Here is a 15,046-nt window from a genome sequence, read left to right as displayed (position 1 = left end):
GGTAAAGACTCGTACAGCACCTGGTCCGGACAAGGTCAGACCTGAACACCTGAAGAATCTGCTGCCAGTACTCATCAATACACTGGCTCGACTCTTCACACGCTACCTGTCTGAATGCAAGGTTCTGTCTCAGTGGAAAACCATAGGACCGTTCTGTTATACAAGAAGGGAGATATCCACGACATCGGCAACTATCACCCAATCTGCCTGCTGTCTCTGCCTGCTGTCTGTCATCTACAAGTTGTTCACTCGTGTCATCCTGAATAGAACAGGCAGAATACTAGACAAAGGACAACCATGCAAGCAAGCCGGGTTCTGAAGGGAATTCAGCACGATAGACCATATCCACACAGTGACCAAACTCACTGAAGTTTCGCGAGAGTTCAAGATGCCGCTCTGTCTGACGTTCATCGACTTAAAGAAGGCCTTCGATTCTGTTGAGACTGAAGCAGTCATCGAAGCCCTAGCCAAACAGGGTGTTCAAACTCAATAAAATGTTTACTGAATGGTAAATAATAGAGGTGAACATGATAACAGCTCTAAATTAAAGAACTGATAATGCCAAGAGAGAAATGGGGAAAAGCAAGAAAAGAAGAACCGTAAGTAACATAGTAGTAAGGGTGAGGAGCCTTGGGTCTCTCTGCAGTGTAGAGAGGTAAAATACCTATATACATGTAATCTTCTAGATTCAATACTCTCAGAAGCATGGGACCCAAACTACAGAAAGTAGACCTAAAAATCTAACTGTCATAGAATCAGGTGGGGAGGGGTGTGAATGAAAGGGAATCTGGGATAAGCAGTCAAGGGATAGGGACACAGAGGGAGTGGAGTTCTTAGTAAGAACACTGGATGCCAGAAAATCCATTGTAAATAACTATGTAAATCATGGAGTCTAAATAAAAAGCTTAAAACACTTACAGATGAAAAGACTTGAGATTTTACTTTAAATTACCACATAATAACAAAAAAATATTTATCTAGGGTTGGAGTGATAGTACAGCAGGTAGAGTGTTTGCCTTGCATGTGGTCGAACGAGTTTGATCTCCGGCACCCCAGATGGTACCCTGATCACCGCCAAGAGTAATTCCTGAGTGTAGAGCCAGGAGTAAGCCCCAAGTACCACCAGATGTGCCACCCCGCCAAAAAAGAGGGAAAGAAAATATCTGCAGCATCTGAAGCCAGTACAGCAAATTGTTGACAACTGCTAAACGAAAAAGATGAATTATAATTTTTATTTTTATATAATAATCTTCAAATTTTACAATCAGTGGTTATTTAGGAATTCATTAACATGACACAGAATCTTAAGGAAGTTGCAACTTTAGAAAAGATACACTAACAGAGGTAAAAACATTAAACAATGGTTATAAAGGGAACACAGAAACCTATTTCTTCATTGTTATAGTCTACTTTCCATTTTCTGTTGCCAAAACCTGTTCTTTTTTTTATAGTGGAGGAGAGTATATGCACAAATACATTAAGCACTGTAAAGTTAAAATAAAGGAATGTAACTTTAAGCTTAGGACAGCACAATCAGTTCTTGAAAAAGAAGTAAAGGACTTACCTGCTCTTCTCTCTTCTGCTTTCGTAACTGTAATCCTTCTTCCTCCCTCCTTCTGCGCATCTCATCAGGATTTAGGGACTTATTTTTGTAACTTTTCAGGCGGAAGTTCTCTTTTCCTGGGGTGGTCATGATTTCTACAAAAATTAAGAGGAGGTGGAAAGAGGAGAAGAACAGATGCATTTAAATATAAAAAACTTTTTTAAAAACTTGTCTTTTTTCCTCTCTCCCCTCCCCCACATCTTATTTAAATACTGTGGTTTACAAAGTTGTTCATGGTGATTTGTAACATGATATTTCAACACCAGTCCCATCATCCATCACCACTGTCACCTTCCCTTGATCACTAGATGTCTCCATTTTCCCAACATCCTTCAAGCCTGTTGTAGTAGCAGGTCTACAATAATTATATATTGCTCGTTACCACTACCTGGTTAACAGAATGATTTAAAAAAATTTCAATAGAAGAAAACTTGCAAAAGCTGTATCTCACCATGGGGACACTATACCCTGTCTGAGGATTTGATAAGCTGTTGTTCTGTTAGTCAAGATTGGTTGGCTTCTATGTTACATCCCATTCAATCTAGTGTGCTATATGACAGTTTGTCAGTGTTGTAGAGTTTGGATGTAGCTAGGTGCTCAAAAAAATCCAGAATATTTTATTGGGCAGTCTCTGAGGCTCAATCCTGAGGCAGTGGAGTCAGGCTGGAGATATGTGGTGGGCTGGGATGTGGAAGCTGCCAGGGCTTAAGAGCTAGCCCTCCCCTCCTGAGATTGCCCCAGAGGTCTCAGCTGGGAATGGGTGTCTGAGAAATTTTAGTGGCTAGTTGATCTCTTTGTAAGTTTACTTGTAAGTCTCTGGAACAAGGCAAGTAGATGAGATTACATGGTGGTGAAGGTGGTTAGTGGGCATGGCTGCCAGGGCTTACAAAGTATGGCTGTCCATCCTGACTCCAAGAAGGCCCGGAGTAAAACCTTGAGTCTTTTAAACATACACAAACCCAGATCAATCCCTCCCGCAAAGGAAATGGCTACTTTAGCAGTTTTAATGAAGTGAAGAGTTCAATAGATTTTAGTGTAATATATTCACAGCTATAAGTAACCATCAGCAGTCAAAATACTATTCATGATTTCAAAAAAGAAAATTCATACTATTTAGCTATTCTGGACATTCCACTGAGTATTATGCTAGTGTGATCTCTTATGAACAGCTTCTTTTACTTAACTTAAAAATATCTTCAGAGTTCATCAATGTCATAGCATATACTAGCATAACATCTCAGTACTTTATTCCTAAGGAAGGCTAACATTCTATTCTATGAATATATTCCATTGTATTTAAATACTCATTCGCTAAAAAAATCTGGGTTCTTTCCACTTTTTAGATATTAAATACTTTCATAAATATTTGTAGACAAGTTTTTGCAAAGATGTCTTCCTTTCTCTTGGCTATACATACAGAAATGGAATTGCTCACTCAAATGTAACTGAAGAGCTATCAATTACTTTTTCCAAATTGAAGGATTCCATACTCAGGATCATTAGGGGACCCAAAGCATGCCCTCTATACCCTTTCAGCAATCACTTGATCCCTGATTATCATGTTTTGGTAGCATTTTTGGTAAACATACTCAGTTGGTCCAGGGCCTTAACTGGCGATTCTTGATCAACTAGGTTATGGGTTTAGTGTTAGGGCCAGAGGATATGATGCTGCTCCAGTCTTAAGATGCCAGGGATACCTAGGTCACCAGAACAGTACTAGGAGGCCTGGAGAGTCATATCTGTGATTGGGGGCTCTGGGTTACATCAGGCAATGCTTGGGCAACCACACAGTGCTAGCTAAACATCCCTAAACACTGTACTATCTCCTGCTGCCCCCCTCCCAGCTTTGAAATTAAGAAGTTCAAGGTTACCTATATTATTTCTCTCTCTCTCTCTCTCTTTCTTTCTCTTTCTCTCTTTCTTCCTTCCTTTCTTTTTGGGTCACACCCAGTGATGCTCAGGGGTTACTCCTGGCTCTGCACTCAGGAATTACTCCTGGCAGTGCTTGGGGGACTACATGGGATGCTGGGAATCGAACCCCATCACACCCTACCCGCTATACTATTGCTCCAGCCCCTTGTATTATTTTTCAAGATTGTTTTGGTTCTTCTAGATACTGTATAATTCCTAAGGAACTATAAGATAAGTTTGCCTATTTCTACAATGTAGTTAGCTGAGAATCTGTTATTGATTATATACTGAATTTATGGGTCAATTTGGGGAAATGCTGTCATCTTAGTAATACCAAATCTTCCAATCTACAATGATGGTGTTTTTATTTTTCTTTTCTCATTTTTTTAAATACAAAAAAATTTTTTTTTTGCTTTTTAATTTCTTCACTGGAATTCATAAATAGGGTTGGTTTCCCCTGTCTGCAAGAGGTAAAATAAGATATACTTGTTACATATGATTTTTTTTTTTTTTTTGGTTTTTGGGTCACACCCGGCGATGCACAGGGGTTACTCCTGGCGGTGCTCAGGGGACCATATGGGATGCTGGGATTAGAACCCGGGTCGGCCGCGTGCAAGGCAAATGCCCTACCCGCTGTGCTATCGCTCCAGCCCCACATAGGAGATTTTTTGAACAGATGCCTCAACTATCATCCCAAAGAGTCTGATCAATAGATCTGAAGAATATGTGAGCTATCTGGAATTCTGTTTTTTTCTTTCAAGACTCCCAGGTGAATTATAATATGCTCCTGCAACAATAAACCACTAGAGTGGAACAAAAAAATACATGTGAATGATTAATAGGAACTTCAAGGAAGAAAAATTAACGGCCAAAAGGAATATAGAAAAAGGAAAAACAACTCAGTAATATCACCTCACACCAGAGACTGACACCTATCACAAAGAACAATAGCCAATGCAGGCATGGATGCTGAAGAGGGGGATGTGGGGGAGGGACACTTCTTCACTGCTGATGGGAATGTTGACTGATCCAGCCTTTTTGGGAAGACAAAACTGACATTCCTCAAAAAACTAGGAATTGAGTTTACAAATGATCCAGCAATTACACTGCGGGAATATACTCTAGGGCGCACACACACACACACACACACACACACACACACACACACAAAAAAAAAAAAAAATGCAGAAAAAGACACTTCTATGTTCTCTGCAGCACTATTCACAAGAGTCAAAATCTGGAAACAACCCAGGTGCCCAAGAAAATAAGAGGATAAAGAACCTATATATACAATAAGATGAAGTTATGAAATTTACATGGATGGATCAGGATAGATCATGCTGAGTGAAATGAGCCAAAGAGGAATAAACACAGAATGATCTCATTCAAAATCAAGAAATAAAGAAACACAGTAGGGAAGTAACTAATGCCTAAAGATAATCAAAAGAAAGGGCAGGTGACCTGTTCATAGTAGGAAGTTTGCCACTGTGTGTGTAGGAGGAGGGGAGCAGGGGGAATAGATCATGAAAGTGACCACTAAGACTATGATAGAGGAAGGGGTCAGTCTGGAAAAGGACTGTGTTCTATAAGGAGGTAAAGTGATATGCATGATACCCTATCAGTAACAGTATTGTAAACTACAGTGCCTAAAAGGAAAAGAGAGAAAAAAAAAAGTGCCTCTAAGGGACACTGGTGGAGGGAAGTGGACAACAGTAAAGGGATTGATTGATGCTCAAGTATTATATCCTTTGTATAATGAATCATTTTGTAACTTTGCAATTCATGGTGATTAGCAATTTAAAAATAAAACAGACGAGTGGGAATCAATCATAATTTAAAAATACAGAATACGCAAAGAACAATCTAGAAAATAGGTTTACATAAACACAATCAACAATCTTAAGAACCAAGGCTCCTTTTCTAAGATAAATTCTCGAAACACAGCATCTATCCCCCACCAAACAAACAAACAAAAAATTCTTTCTCAAAGAAAATGACAAATCCAAGGGGAAAAAACCCTCAGCATCCCCACCCCCACCCCCACTGACCATAACAAGCTACATTCGTGGCATTTTCTAATTCAGTTTTAAGAATTTGACTTTTAAAAAAAATTTTTTTTAATTTTATTGAATCACCATGAGATAGTTACAAGCTTTCATGTTTAGGTTACAATCTCACAATGATCAAACACCCATCCCTCCACCAGTGCACATTCCCCACCACCAATATCCTGGGTATACCCCCCCTTTCCAACCCTCCCTTTGCCTCTAAGGCAGACAATATTCCCCATACTCTCTTTCTACTTTTGGGCATTATAGGTTGCAATACAGACACTGAGAAGTCATCATGTTTGGTCCATTATCTACTTTCGGCATGCATCTCCCATCCCAACTGGTTCCTCTAGCCATCATTTTCTTAGTGATCCCTTCTCTATTCCATCTGCCTTCTCCCCACCACTCATCAAGCAGACTTACAGCTATGGCAATCCCCCTGGCCATTGTTGTCCTTGGGTGTAAGCCTCATGTGATGCTACCCCACACTCCACAAATGAGTTCAGTCCCTCTATGTCTGTCCCTCTCTTTCTGACTCATTTCACTTAGCATGATACTCTCCATGCTTATCCATTTATAAGCAAATTTCATGACTTCATCTCTTCGAACAGCTGCACAGTATTCCAATGTGTAGATGTACCAAAGTTTCTTTAACCAGTCATCTGTTTTAGGGCACTCGGGTTGTTTCCATATTTTGGGTATTGTGAACAGTGCTGCAATGAATAATGAATATACAGGTACAGATGTCATTTCTACTGTGCTCTTTTGTATCCTTGGGATATATTCCCAGTAGTGGTATTGCGGGGTCATATGGAAGCTCAATTTCTAGGTATTTTTTTTTATTTTTGGGTCACACCCAGCAATGCTCAGGGGTCACTCCTGGCTCTGCACTCAAGAATTACCCCTGGCCGTGCTCAGGGGACCATATAGGATGCTGGGAATCGAACCCAGGTAGGCCGCATGCAAGGCAAATGCCCTACCCTCTGCGCTATCACTCCAGCCCCCTCAATTTCTAGTTTTTGAAGGACTGTCCATATTGTTTTCCAGAAAGGCTGGACCAGTCGGCATTCCCACCAACAGTAAAGGAGCGTCCCTTTTTCCCCCACATCCACGCCAGCATTGGTTGCTTTTGTTCTTTTGAATGTGTGCCCATCTCTGTGGTGTGAGATGATATTGTTGTTTTGTTTTTGTTTTGATTTGCATCTCCCTGATGACTAATGATGTGGAGCAAAAGATACCACAAAGAAAGAGAATTACAGACCGATATCCCTGATGAACACAGATGCAAAGATCCTCAACAAAATACTAGCAAACAGAATCCAATGACTCATCAAAAAGATCATACACCATGACCAAGTAGGATTCATCCCAAGGATGCAAGGATGGTTTAGCATTCGCAAGTCAACCAACATAATTCATCATATTAATAAAATAATAAAAACCATGATATCAATAGATGCAGAGAAAGCATTTGACAAGATTCAGCACCCGTTTATGATGAAAACTCTGAGCAGAATGGGCATCGAAGGAACTTTCCTCAATATAGTCAAAGCCATCTACCAAAAGCCCACGGCAAGTATCATTCTCAATGGGGAAAAACTGAAAGCCTTCCCTCTAAGATCGGGTACAAGGCACGGTTGCCCGCTTTCACCACTCCTATTCAATAGAGTACTGGAAGTCCTGGCCATAGCTAGACAAGAAAAAGATATCAAGGGTATACAGATAGGAAAGGAGGAGATCAAGTTATCACTATTTGCAGATGATATGATACTATACTTGGAAAACCCTAAAGACTCTACAGAAAAGCTCCTAGAAACAGTAAGTCGATACAGTAAAGTGGCAGGCTACAAAATCAACACCCAAAAGTCCATGGCTTTCTTATATACAAATAATGAAAGAGAAGAAAGAGACATTAAAAAAACAATCCCATTCACAATAGTACCTCAGAAAATCAAGTACCTTGGAATCAGCTTAACCAAAGAGGTGAAGGACCTATACAAGGAAAATTACAAAACACTACTTCAAGAAGTAAAGGAGGACACTAGGAAGTAGAGACACATCCCCTGCTCATGGATAAGGAGAATTAACACTATCAAAATGGCAATACTACCCAAAGCACTATACAAATTTAATGCAGTTCCTATCAAGATACCGATGACATTTTTCAAAGAAATAGACAAAACACTCCCGAAATTTATATGGAACAATAAACCCCCACGAATAGCTAAAGCAATCCTTGGGAAAAAGAAGATGGGTGGCGTCACCTTCCCCAACTTCAAACTCTACTACAAAGCAGTAGTAATTAAAACAGCATGGTATTGGGATAAAAACAGACATGCAGACCAATGGAACAGAGTTGATATATCCTGTCACAGACCCCCAAATATATGGCCACTTAATCTTTGACAAAGGAGCAAGAAATGCAAAGTGGAACAAGGAAAGCCTCTTCAACAAGTGGTGCTAAGAATCTTTTAACATGAATGGTAAATCATAAGACTTCCCTGCTTCAGAGAAAAGCTTCTGAGTAAGTCAGCAATAAAACAAAGTATCTTGGAGTAACAAAGCAAAGAGGGGCATTTAAAACAAAAAAACACTTTTTAAAAGTATCATTAATACCTTCAGAAGGATTATAGTATTTTTAAAGCCAATGATGTGTTCCGTTAAATTATACCAGAAAAATGAAACCTAAGAATTAAAAATATGCACAGACATTTAAAATTAAGGGTTGAATATAAAACTTAGAAAGATAACCCTACTCTGGGGGGGATTTTCTCTCAAGAGGAAGAAAGAAAAAGACTGAATGATAGTAAATTACAGAAAGGAAAGAAAATTTAAAAACACCCTAAGAAAAATTACAAGTCCAAAAGAGAAGACAAAAATTTGACAACATAAAATCAAAGAAACAACACATCAAATTTTCACTATTTGGTTAAGAGCCTGAGGACAGTTCAATGGTAGAGCGCCTTTCTCTAGACGACGGATGAGGCTTGATCCCTGCCATTGACCCACATGGTGAGTGCAATCGTAACAAGTATGTGATCTCCAGCACACCACACTCCCAAGAGTGTGCAAGCACAAGTGGAGAGCCATGCATTCACGCTACACAGAGCACTGCAACCAAACTGTGCCAGAGCAGCAATACTATATATAAACACCACAACTGAATGGGTGACCCTCAATTATCACAACAGGAGTGGGGATGAGGGTGGATCCTAAGAAGGGAGAATGGCTATAACTGCAGTGCTTGGGGACAACTACAGGAGATGCTTAAGGATCAATTCCTCTGTGGATCAAACCAGGAATTGCATGCAAAACATGCACTTTGATCTCCCTGACAATCAGAAAAAAAAAAGTTTAAAAAACTTTCTTGTTTCATTTTTGGACCACTCCTGGCAATGTGCAGGGCTTACTCCCGCCTCTGCACTCAAGAATTACTTGTGGCAGTGCAGGGGAGAGACCACATGGAATGCCAGGGATCGAACACAGGTTGGCCACAAGCAAGGAATGTGCCTTACACAGTGCACATCACTCCAGCCCTATTTTTAAGTCTTTAAAAGCAGAATATTTATTTATTCATCCTCTGAAAGACAACATGATAAAAATGAGACAAGTGACATTTTTAGACTATATTTTTAAATTTAAATCAATAGAGCATTCAAATTGAGTCTCCGTAAGACCTGCAAACCAAAGAGAAAATCCAAAGGAAAGATAGAGGTCAAAACAGACATCACCAAAAGAGAAAATCTGAATTTTTGATCAAAAGATGCTTAAATTCATTAACCCTATAACACAGTATCACTTTATATCAGAATAGCAAAAAATAAAAAAAGGGAAAAACCAAGTACTAGTAAAAATATGGGCAAACATGATTTCCTCCTATAGAGGGCTGGAGCGATAGCACAACAGGTAGGGAGTTTGCTTTGTAAGCGGCCGACCCAGGTTTGATTCCTCCGTCCCTCTCAGAGAGCCCAGCAAGCTACTGAGAGTATCTCGCCCGCACGGCAGAGCCTGGCAAGCTACCCATGGGCATGGCAGAGCCTAGCAAGCTACCCAAGGCGTATTCGATGTGCCACACAATAACAACAAGTCTCAGGATGGAGACATTACTTGTGCCCACTCGAGCAAATGGACGAGCAACGGGATGACAGTGACAGTGACTCAAGGACACATGAAGTACTTCTATGTCACAGAAATCTCATTTCTGGGTATTTATCCTCGACCGTGTATCACACAGACTAGAGTACATGTAAGGATATACAAGTGAGAATGTAACCACTACAGGTATTTCTGATACCAGAAAGGCAACTTGGTGTCAATTATTGGAGAATAAAAAATTAAATGTGATATATGCACATTACGGAATTTGAATTTGACATATATACACAGTTAACTACACATCTACACAATAAATCATAAAGGTCTCCAAATAACACAAAGAGAAAAAGAGAAAGAAAAAGGACAAGGTAAATATGTAAATTTACATAAAAATACATAAAACCCAATACGTAAATTAAATACATTTAAATACATACAGACCGCTAAATATTTCACAATGGTTTATGGGTATCAGCCACAATGGAATAGAAAGAGTAAAGGAATTTAGGTTCAGAAATGAAAAAAATATTAAGGCTGTTGTATGGTCAAATAGTGTATTATGAACTGAGAAGCATTAATTAGTTCTAAAAACTCTTTACCATAAGTCCAAGTATAAGTTCCCAGAATTACAGGAGCAAAGGACATAAATTTCCCACCTTGAAGGGTCAAGTAAGTGTCTTTGCGTAAGAAAAAGAAAAACTAAAAACACACATCAAGGCACATTATTATAAAATTCCACAGGCTAAAAATATCCTGATTCCATAGGCTAAAAGACAAAGTAGGAAGGTCAAAGACAAATAAGAAAATCAAAATGGCTTCGGACTTCAGTAGTAAAAGTGGAGTGCAGAAAACAATAAAGCTGTGACTTTTACAAACTTCTTAAGTCTAGGATTTCTAACCAGCAAAATGAAGTTTTAAAGTAAAATGAAGGATCAATCATGTAGGATCTCACATTTTTACGTCCAGGTATCCTTTTTCAAGAAGCTAAGAAAATAGAAGATTCAATATAAAAAGTGGGGCAAAGAGAATTTTAACGTGTAAAGATAATTTCCAGGGTCATGAAATAAACCTAGATAATAACTAGTCCGGGTTACATTCAAAGAGGGTACCCTAATAACTGTCTCATGAAATGACAGAGGAAATTTTTAAAAAGGTTACTTACTAACCCTTAGAAAGACAAAACATGACTAGGTAATAATATCATAATATATTACATATGTGAATATTTACATAGTTCTATAATATTGCAATCACACAGTATACTGACTTAGCAAACACCTGTAATAATTATATTGGGTGGATGGGTGAGGCAGCGTGTTTATGTGGAGGAAAAGTCAATAATGTCTAAATTGCTCTGTCAAGAAACGGTATGAAAAGCAAGTTATTTATAAGCATGAAAGGAAACAGCTAGAAAATGATAGCCTTAAAGAGCAAGGACCTTTTTTCCCCTAAGTATTACTTTAACTAAAATTTTGTGGGTTTAATGGCAATAAAAGAATACCAACATCTTTTTTAGCCTATACTATATTTGACTTTCACTATCATTTCAAGATGCTAAGCTATTTGTTCTGAAGAGACAGAATCACATATGAAGACTAAAATCAAGCTTTAATAATTGCTGTGAACATGGTACAAATATGAATCTTACTCTGGGAAGTAGAGCATGTTACCTAACTAACCTGTCTGTAATAGTTATCAGGACCTACTCAAAGTGGTTTTGTAAGAATAATTAGTGAAAGCACCTAATGTAGTACTTGACCCATCAAGAGATAGTAATACCTTCTGCCCTTCTGATCATTAGCTACAAACCTCCAATTCTTGCCCCCTAGCCAACTTGTTGGTCATACAGTAGAGAGAACTTATGGAAAAGAAAATCAGTCATCGTGAGCAAGCAGACTTGTTATGTGAGAAAGATTATCCCCATTATCCACATTCCAGATTATTGTCTGCTATCAAGAATTGTTCCAGTTAATTGATTACATTAATTGATTTCAAGAATTGTTCCAATTATCACTTAAGTTGGTTTTGTAGGGTCATAATATTTTTAAAAAATTAAAATTTAGGGGCTGGAGCAATAGCACAGCGGGTAGGGCGTTTGCCTTGCATGCAGCTGACCCGGGTTCCATTCCTAGCATCCCATATGGTTCCCTGAGCACCACCAGGAGTAATTCCTGAGTACAAAGCCAGGAGTAACCCCTGTGCATTGCGAGGTGTGACCCAAAAAGCAAAGAAAAAAGATTAAATTTTAAATAACCCTGAATATTTCAATCTTCAGCCCTACTCCTTCAATGCAAGGCCTCAAAATTTTATAGTGTGGATATAGCTATTCCCAACTTTTGGTTTAAAGTCACCTCTTGCTTACTATAGCAAGAATAGAATGAAATCAGCCCAACAACTGAACTGCTTGCAATTTTTAATATTTTCTTTCATTATTACGGCTTGATTTATAATACTTTGCTAAGTACAGAAATCTTAAGAGTAATAAATAATTATAACCACTCAGTCATCTTACAGAGCCAAAATACTTCATTGCTTTTAGACAAAGCATTCATTTTACATACCTCTAAAAATAACTTGACACACAACATTACATCAGGACATTATCATTATACAAGCACCATGCTAAAACACTGAAGACATAGGAATCAGATACAAGCCCCCTCTCAAACTGAAAAAGTACAAGAAAAATAAACAGCCAAAGAAAATATAACCTGGTATAATTTATAACACAGTTAAAGCTTAGGAAAATTACAAAACTTGGAACCTCCAAGCCTCCCTTTGACAGGCAGAGCATAAAATGAAATAGGGTGGCTTACAAAACACAGTGATCTAACAAAAAGCAGTGATTTGGGATTTAATCGTTCTTTCTTTAAAGCAAAATATTCCGGTCTGTCACTGGGATCTAAGAATTAAAAATTTTGCCTCTAACTTACTGTGCTGGGGGTGAAACCCAGGATTTTGCACATGTAAGGAACATGCTCTGCCACTGAACCCAAGGTCTCTGTAAGGGCCAATAACATAAAAGGGCCAGAAAGGAAGTATAAGGGTAATGTCTTGCAACTATGTTACACTGCCATCAAGGGTTCAATCCATCAGCACCACATAAGGTTCCCAGGGCACCTCAAGTGATTCCTGAGCACAGAGCCTGGATGCCCTGAACACAGATGGGTGTGACCCAAAACCAAATCCTAAAATAAGGTAAGTTTTTGTTTCTAGACAGCAATGGAATCTTTTTTTCAGTGTCTTTTTATGTTCTCAGCCTAAACAAAAGTCAAGATACATAATATTAACTAACCTTCAAGAAATTTCGTAGGGACCTAAAACAGCATTATGCAAGTAGAAATGTATGTTTAGTTTCCTTACTAGACTGAAAATACCTGTTTGAACTTATCTGACTACGTGGTAAATTACTTCTAGTTCCTCTTCAGGGACTGATAAAATACCATACCATAAATATCTATATTGTTAGTCTGTCCTGCATTAAAATCTATGAAGACAGAGACAGAGTATCTTAATCATGTTTACATCCCTTCTTTCAGAGCACAGACTACTAAGTATTCATTCACTAAACTAATGGAGCAAAACAAGAAAAAAACAGTATGAAATGAAGGGAGAGGGGGAAAAAACAAATTTTTTTGCAGTGTTGAGAATGGAACCCAGGGTCTCACACATGTAAAGTATGCACACTCCCACTAAATAAACTCCAGCCCAGAAAGAAAATTTTAAAATAGCGGTGACTAGGGGTTCTAAAGGCTAGTTACAACAAAAACTGAAAGGTTATAACTCACTTCTCTATAATCTTCAGTGATTTTATAAGTGAATGGGAAAACTTCACATCCACTTCAGTTACTGTAAGTATTAAATATTTTAACAGATGGAATAAGCATTTTAGCACAATACCTGGAATTGTGAAACTCAACGTTACCCTCTCTCCATCTTAAAAATCATGCACTTCACAGAGGCTGGGTCTTCCAAAAATCGTGTCAGTAAAAAATAAAGTAGCTTCCATTCTCGTTTTCCTTTAAAAAAAACTAAAAATGCCATCTCCTCACCTAGAGACAGTAAAGGGGTTAAGGCAGTATCGCCGGCCGTGGCCCTAATCCCCAACCGTGGCAATAACAAAACTCCACCTCAACAATGTTTAAAATATAAGGCAGAAAAAAAACTATTTTTTTAAAAAAGAGAGGAGAGAGAGGGGAGAGAGAGACAGACAGACAGACAGACAGACAGACAGACAGACGGACGGACGGACGAGAGCAAGCAGTGGTAAGGCGCTTGTCCCGCAGTGGCTGACAGGGTTCAACTCCCTGCACCACCTTCCGACCAGGAAAGATCCCCGAGGGGCTGCTAGGAGTAATCCAAAAAAATAAAAATTACCGTGTAAATGTTTAAATCCAGTCCAGAATCAAAAAGTTTGGGGGCGGGGGAATGAATAACCTACTCGTGGGAGAAGACATGGGGGCTCAGAGAACTATTTCTTAAGGGAAAATAAGGTGCAAAATTACCCATACTAGGCAGTGCTATGTAAGAGAACAGAGTATTTATTGGAGTTTAAACCTCAAAAACAAATTATCGGGGGCGGGGGGCGTCGTCGGGGGTCCGCTCGCGGCTCTAGCCCGCAGCACGGCGGGCGTGGCTAGCGCCCCTTCCCGAGGAGAGATGATGTTCAAGTCTTCCGTGGAAAGGTCGCCGACCAACGCGGCCGCCGCAACCGTGACGACGACTGCCCGAGCCGGCCTCCCCCCGCGTCCTCTCCGCCGACGCTCCTCACCTGCCGACCGAGTGGTCACCCCGGCGTCGCCACACCCTGTCGGGAGCTCGGGGCCCGGGCGTTGTGACACCTGCGCGCGGCACCGGCCGCCGCCCCCGCCGAGCCGCCCCCGCCGAGCCGCCCCCCGCGCGCCGCCGCGCTACGCCGCGCCGCCCCGCCCGCCGCCCCCGGCCTCCCCGCCCCCACTCCTCGCGGCCGTTAGGACGGACGGGCCTGTGACGCACGCACGCGCGCCGCGGCCGCCCGGGCCCAGCCACCCCGCCGCTCAACCGGCGCCGCAGCCGGCGCTCGCTCGGGGCCTCTCCCTGGTGCCGCCGCGGGCGGCCGGCGCGAACAGCGGGAGGGGGAGGGGTCGCGGCGCGCGCGCTCACCGGGCTCCAGGCGACCGGGGCCGGTGCCGCAGTCGGCGTGAGCCGCCTCTCCGCTCGCCCGTCGGCAGTCCCCTTCCGAGCACGAGCTCCAGAAGCCGGCCCGCGCCGCAGCGCTGCTCCGCAGGCCTCGCGCTCCGCCACAGCACAGCCAGCAGCGAGCCCAGCACAGCCGGCGTGCGCAGCGCGCCTGCGCGTGGGAGCCGGCCCGCGCGCATGCGCACGGCCCTTCGTCGCTGCGCTGCAA

General features: G+C 40.9%; 1 protein-coding gene across 1 annotated transcript in view; it reads right to left on the bottom strand.

The window, feature by feature from the left end:
• KPNA1 (karyopherin subunit alpha 1) overlaps window positions 1–14,982 on the bottom strand; it is an 81,417-nt gene extending 66,435 nt beyond the window's left edge. Inside the window, exons 1-2 of the mRNA XM_055125469.1 lie at window positions 14,803–14,982; window positions 1,565–1,698 (exon numbers count right to left, since the gene is read on the bottom strand). Coding sequence (XP_054981444.1) covers window positions 1,565–1,693 — 129 coding nt within the window. The 5' untranslated portion in view covers window positions 1,694–1,698; window positions 14,803–14,982. The remainder of the gene's footprint in view (window positions 1–1,564; window positions 1,699–14,802) is intronic.
• Window positions 14,983–15,046: the final 64 nt, after the last annotated feature.

This window comes from Sorex araneus, chromosome 2, assembly GCF_027595985.1.
Source record: "Sorex araneus isolate mSorAra2 chromosome 2, mSorAra2.pri, whole genome shotgun sequence".
NCBI classification, from domain to species: Eukaryota; Metazoa; Chordata; class Mammalia; order Eulipotyphla; family Soricidae; genus Sorex; species Sorex araneus.
The sequence above is the reverse complement of the archived record's forward strand: the minus strand, read 5'-3'. Positions and strand labels throughout refer to the sequence as shown.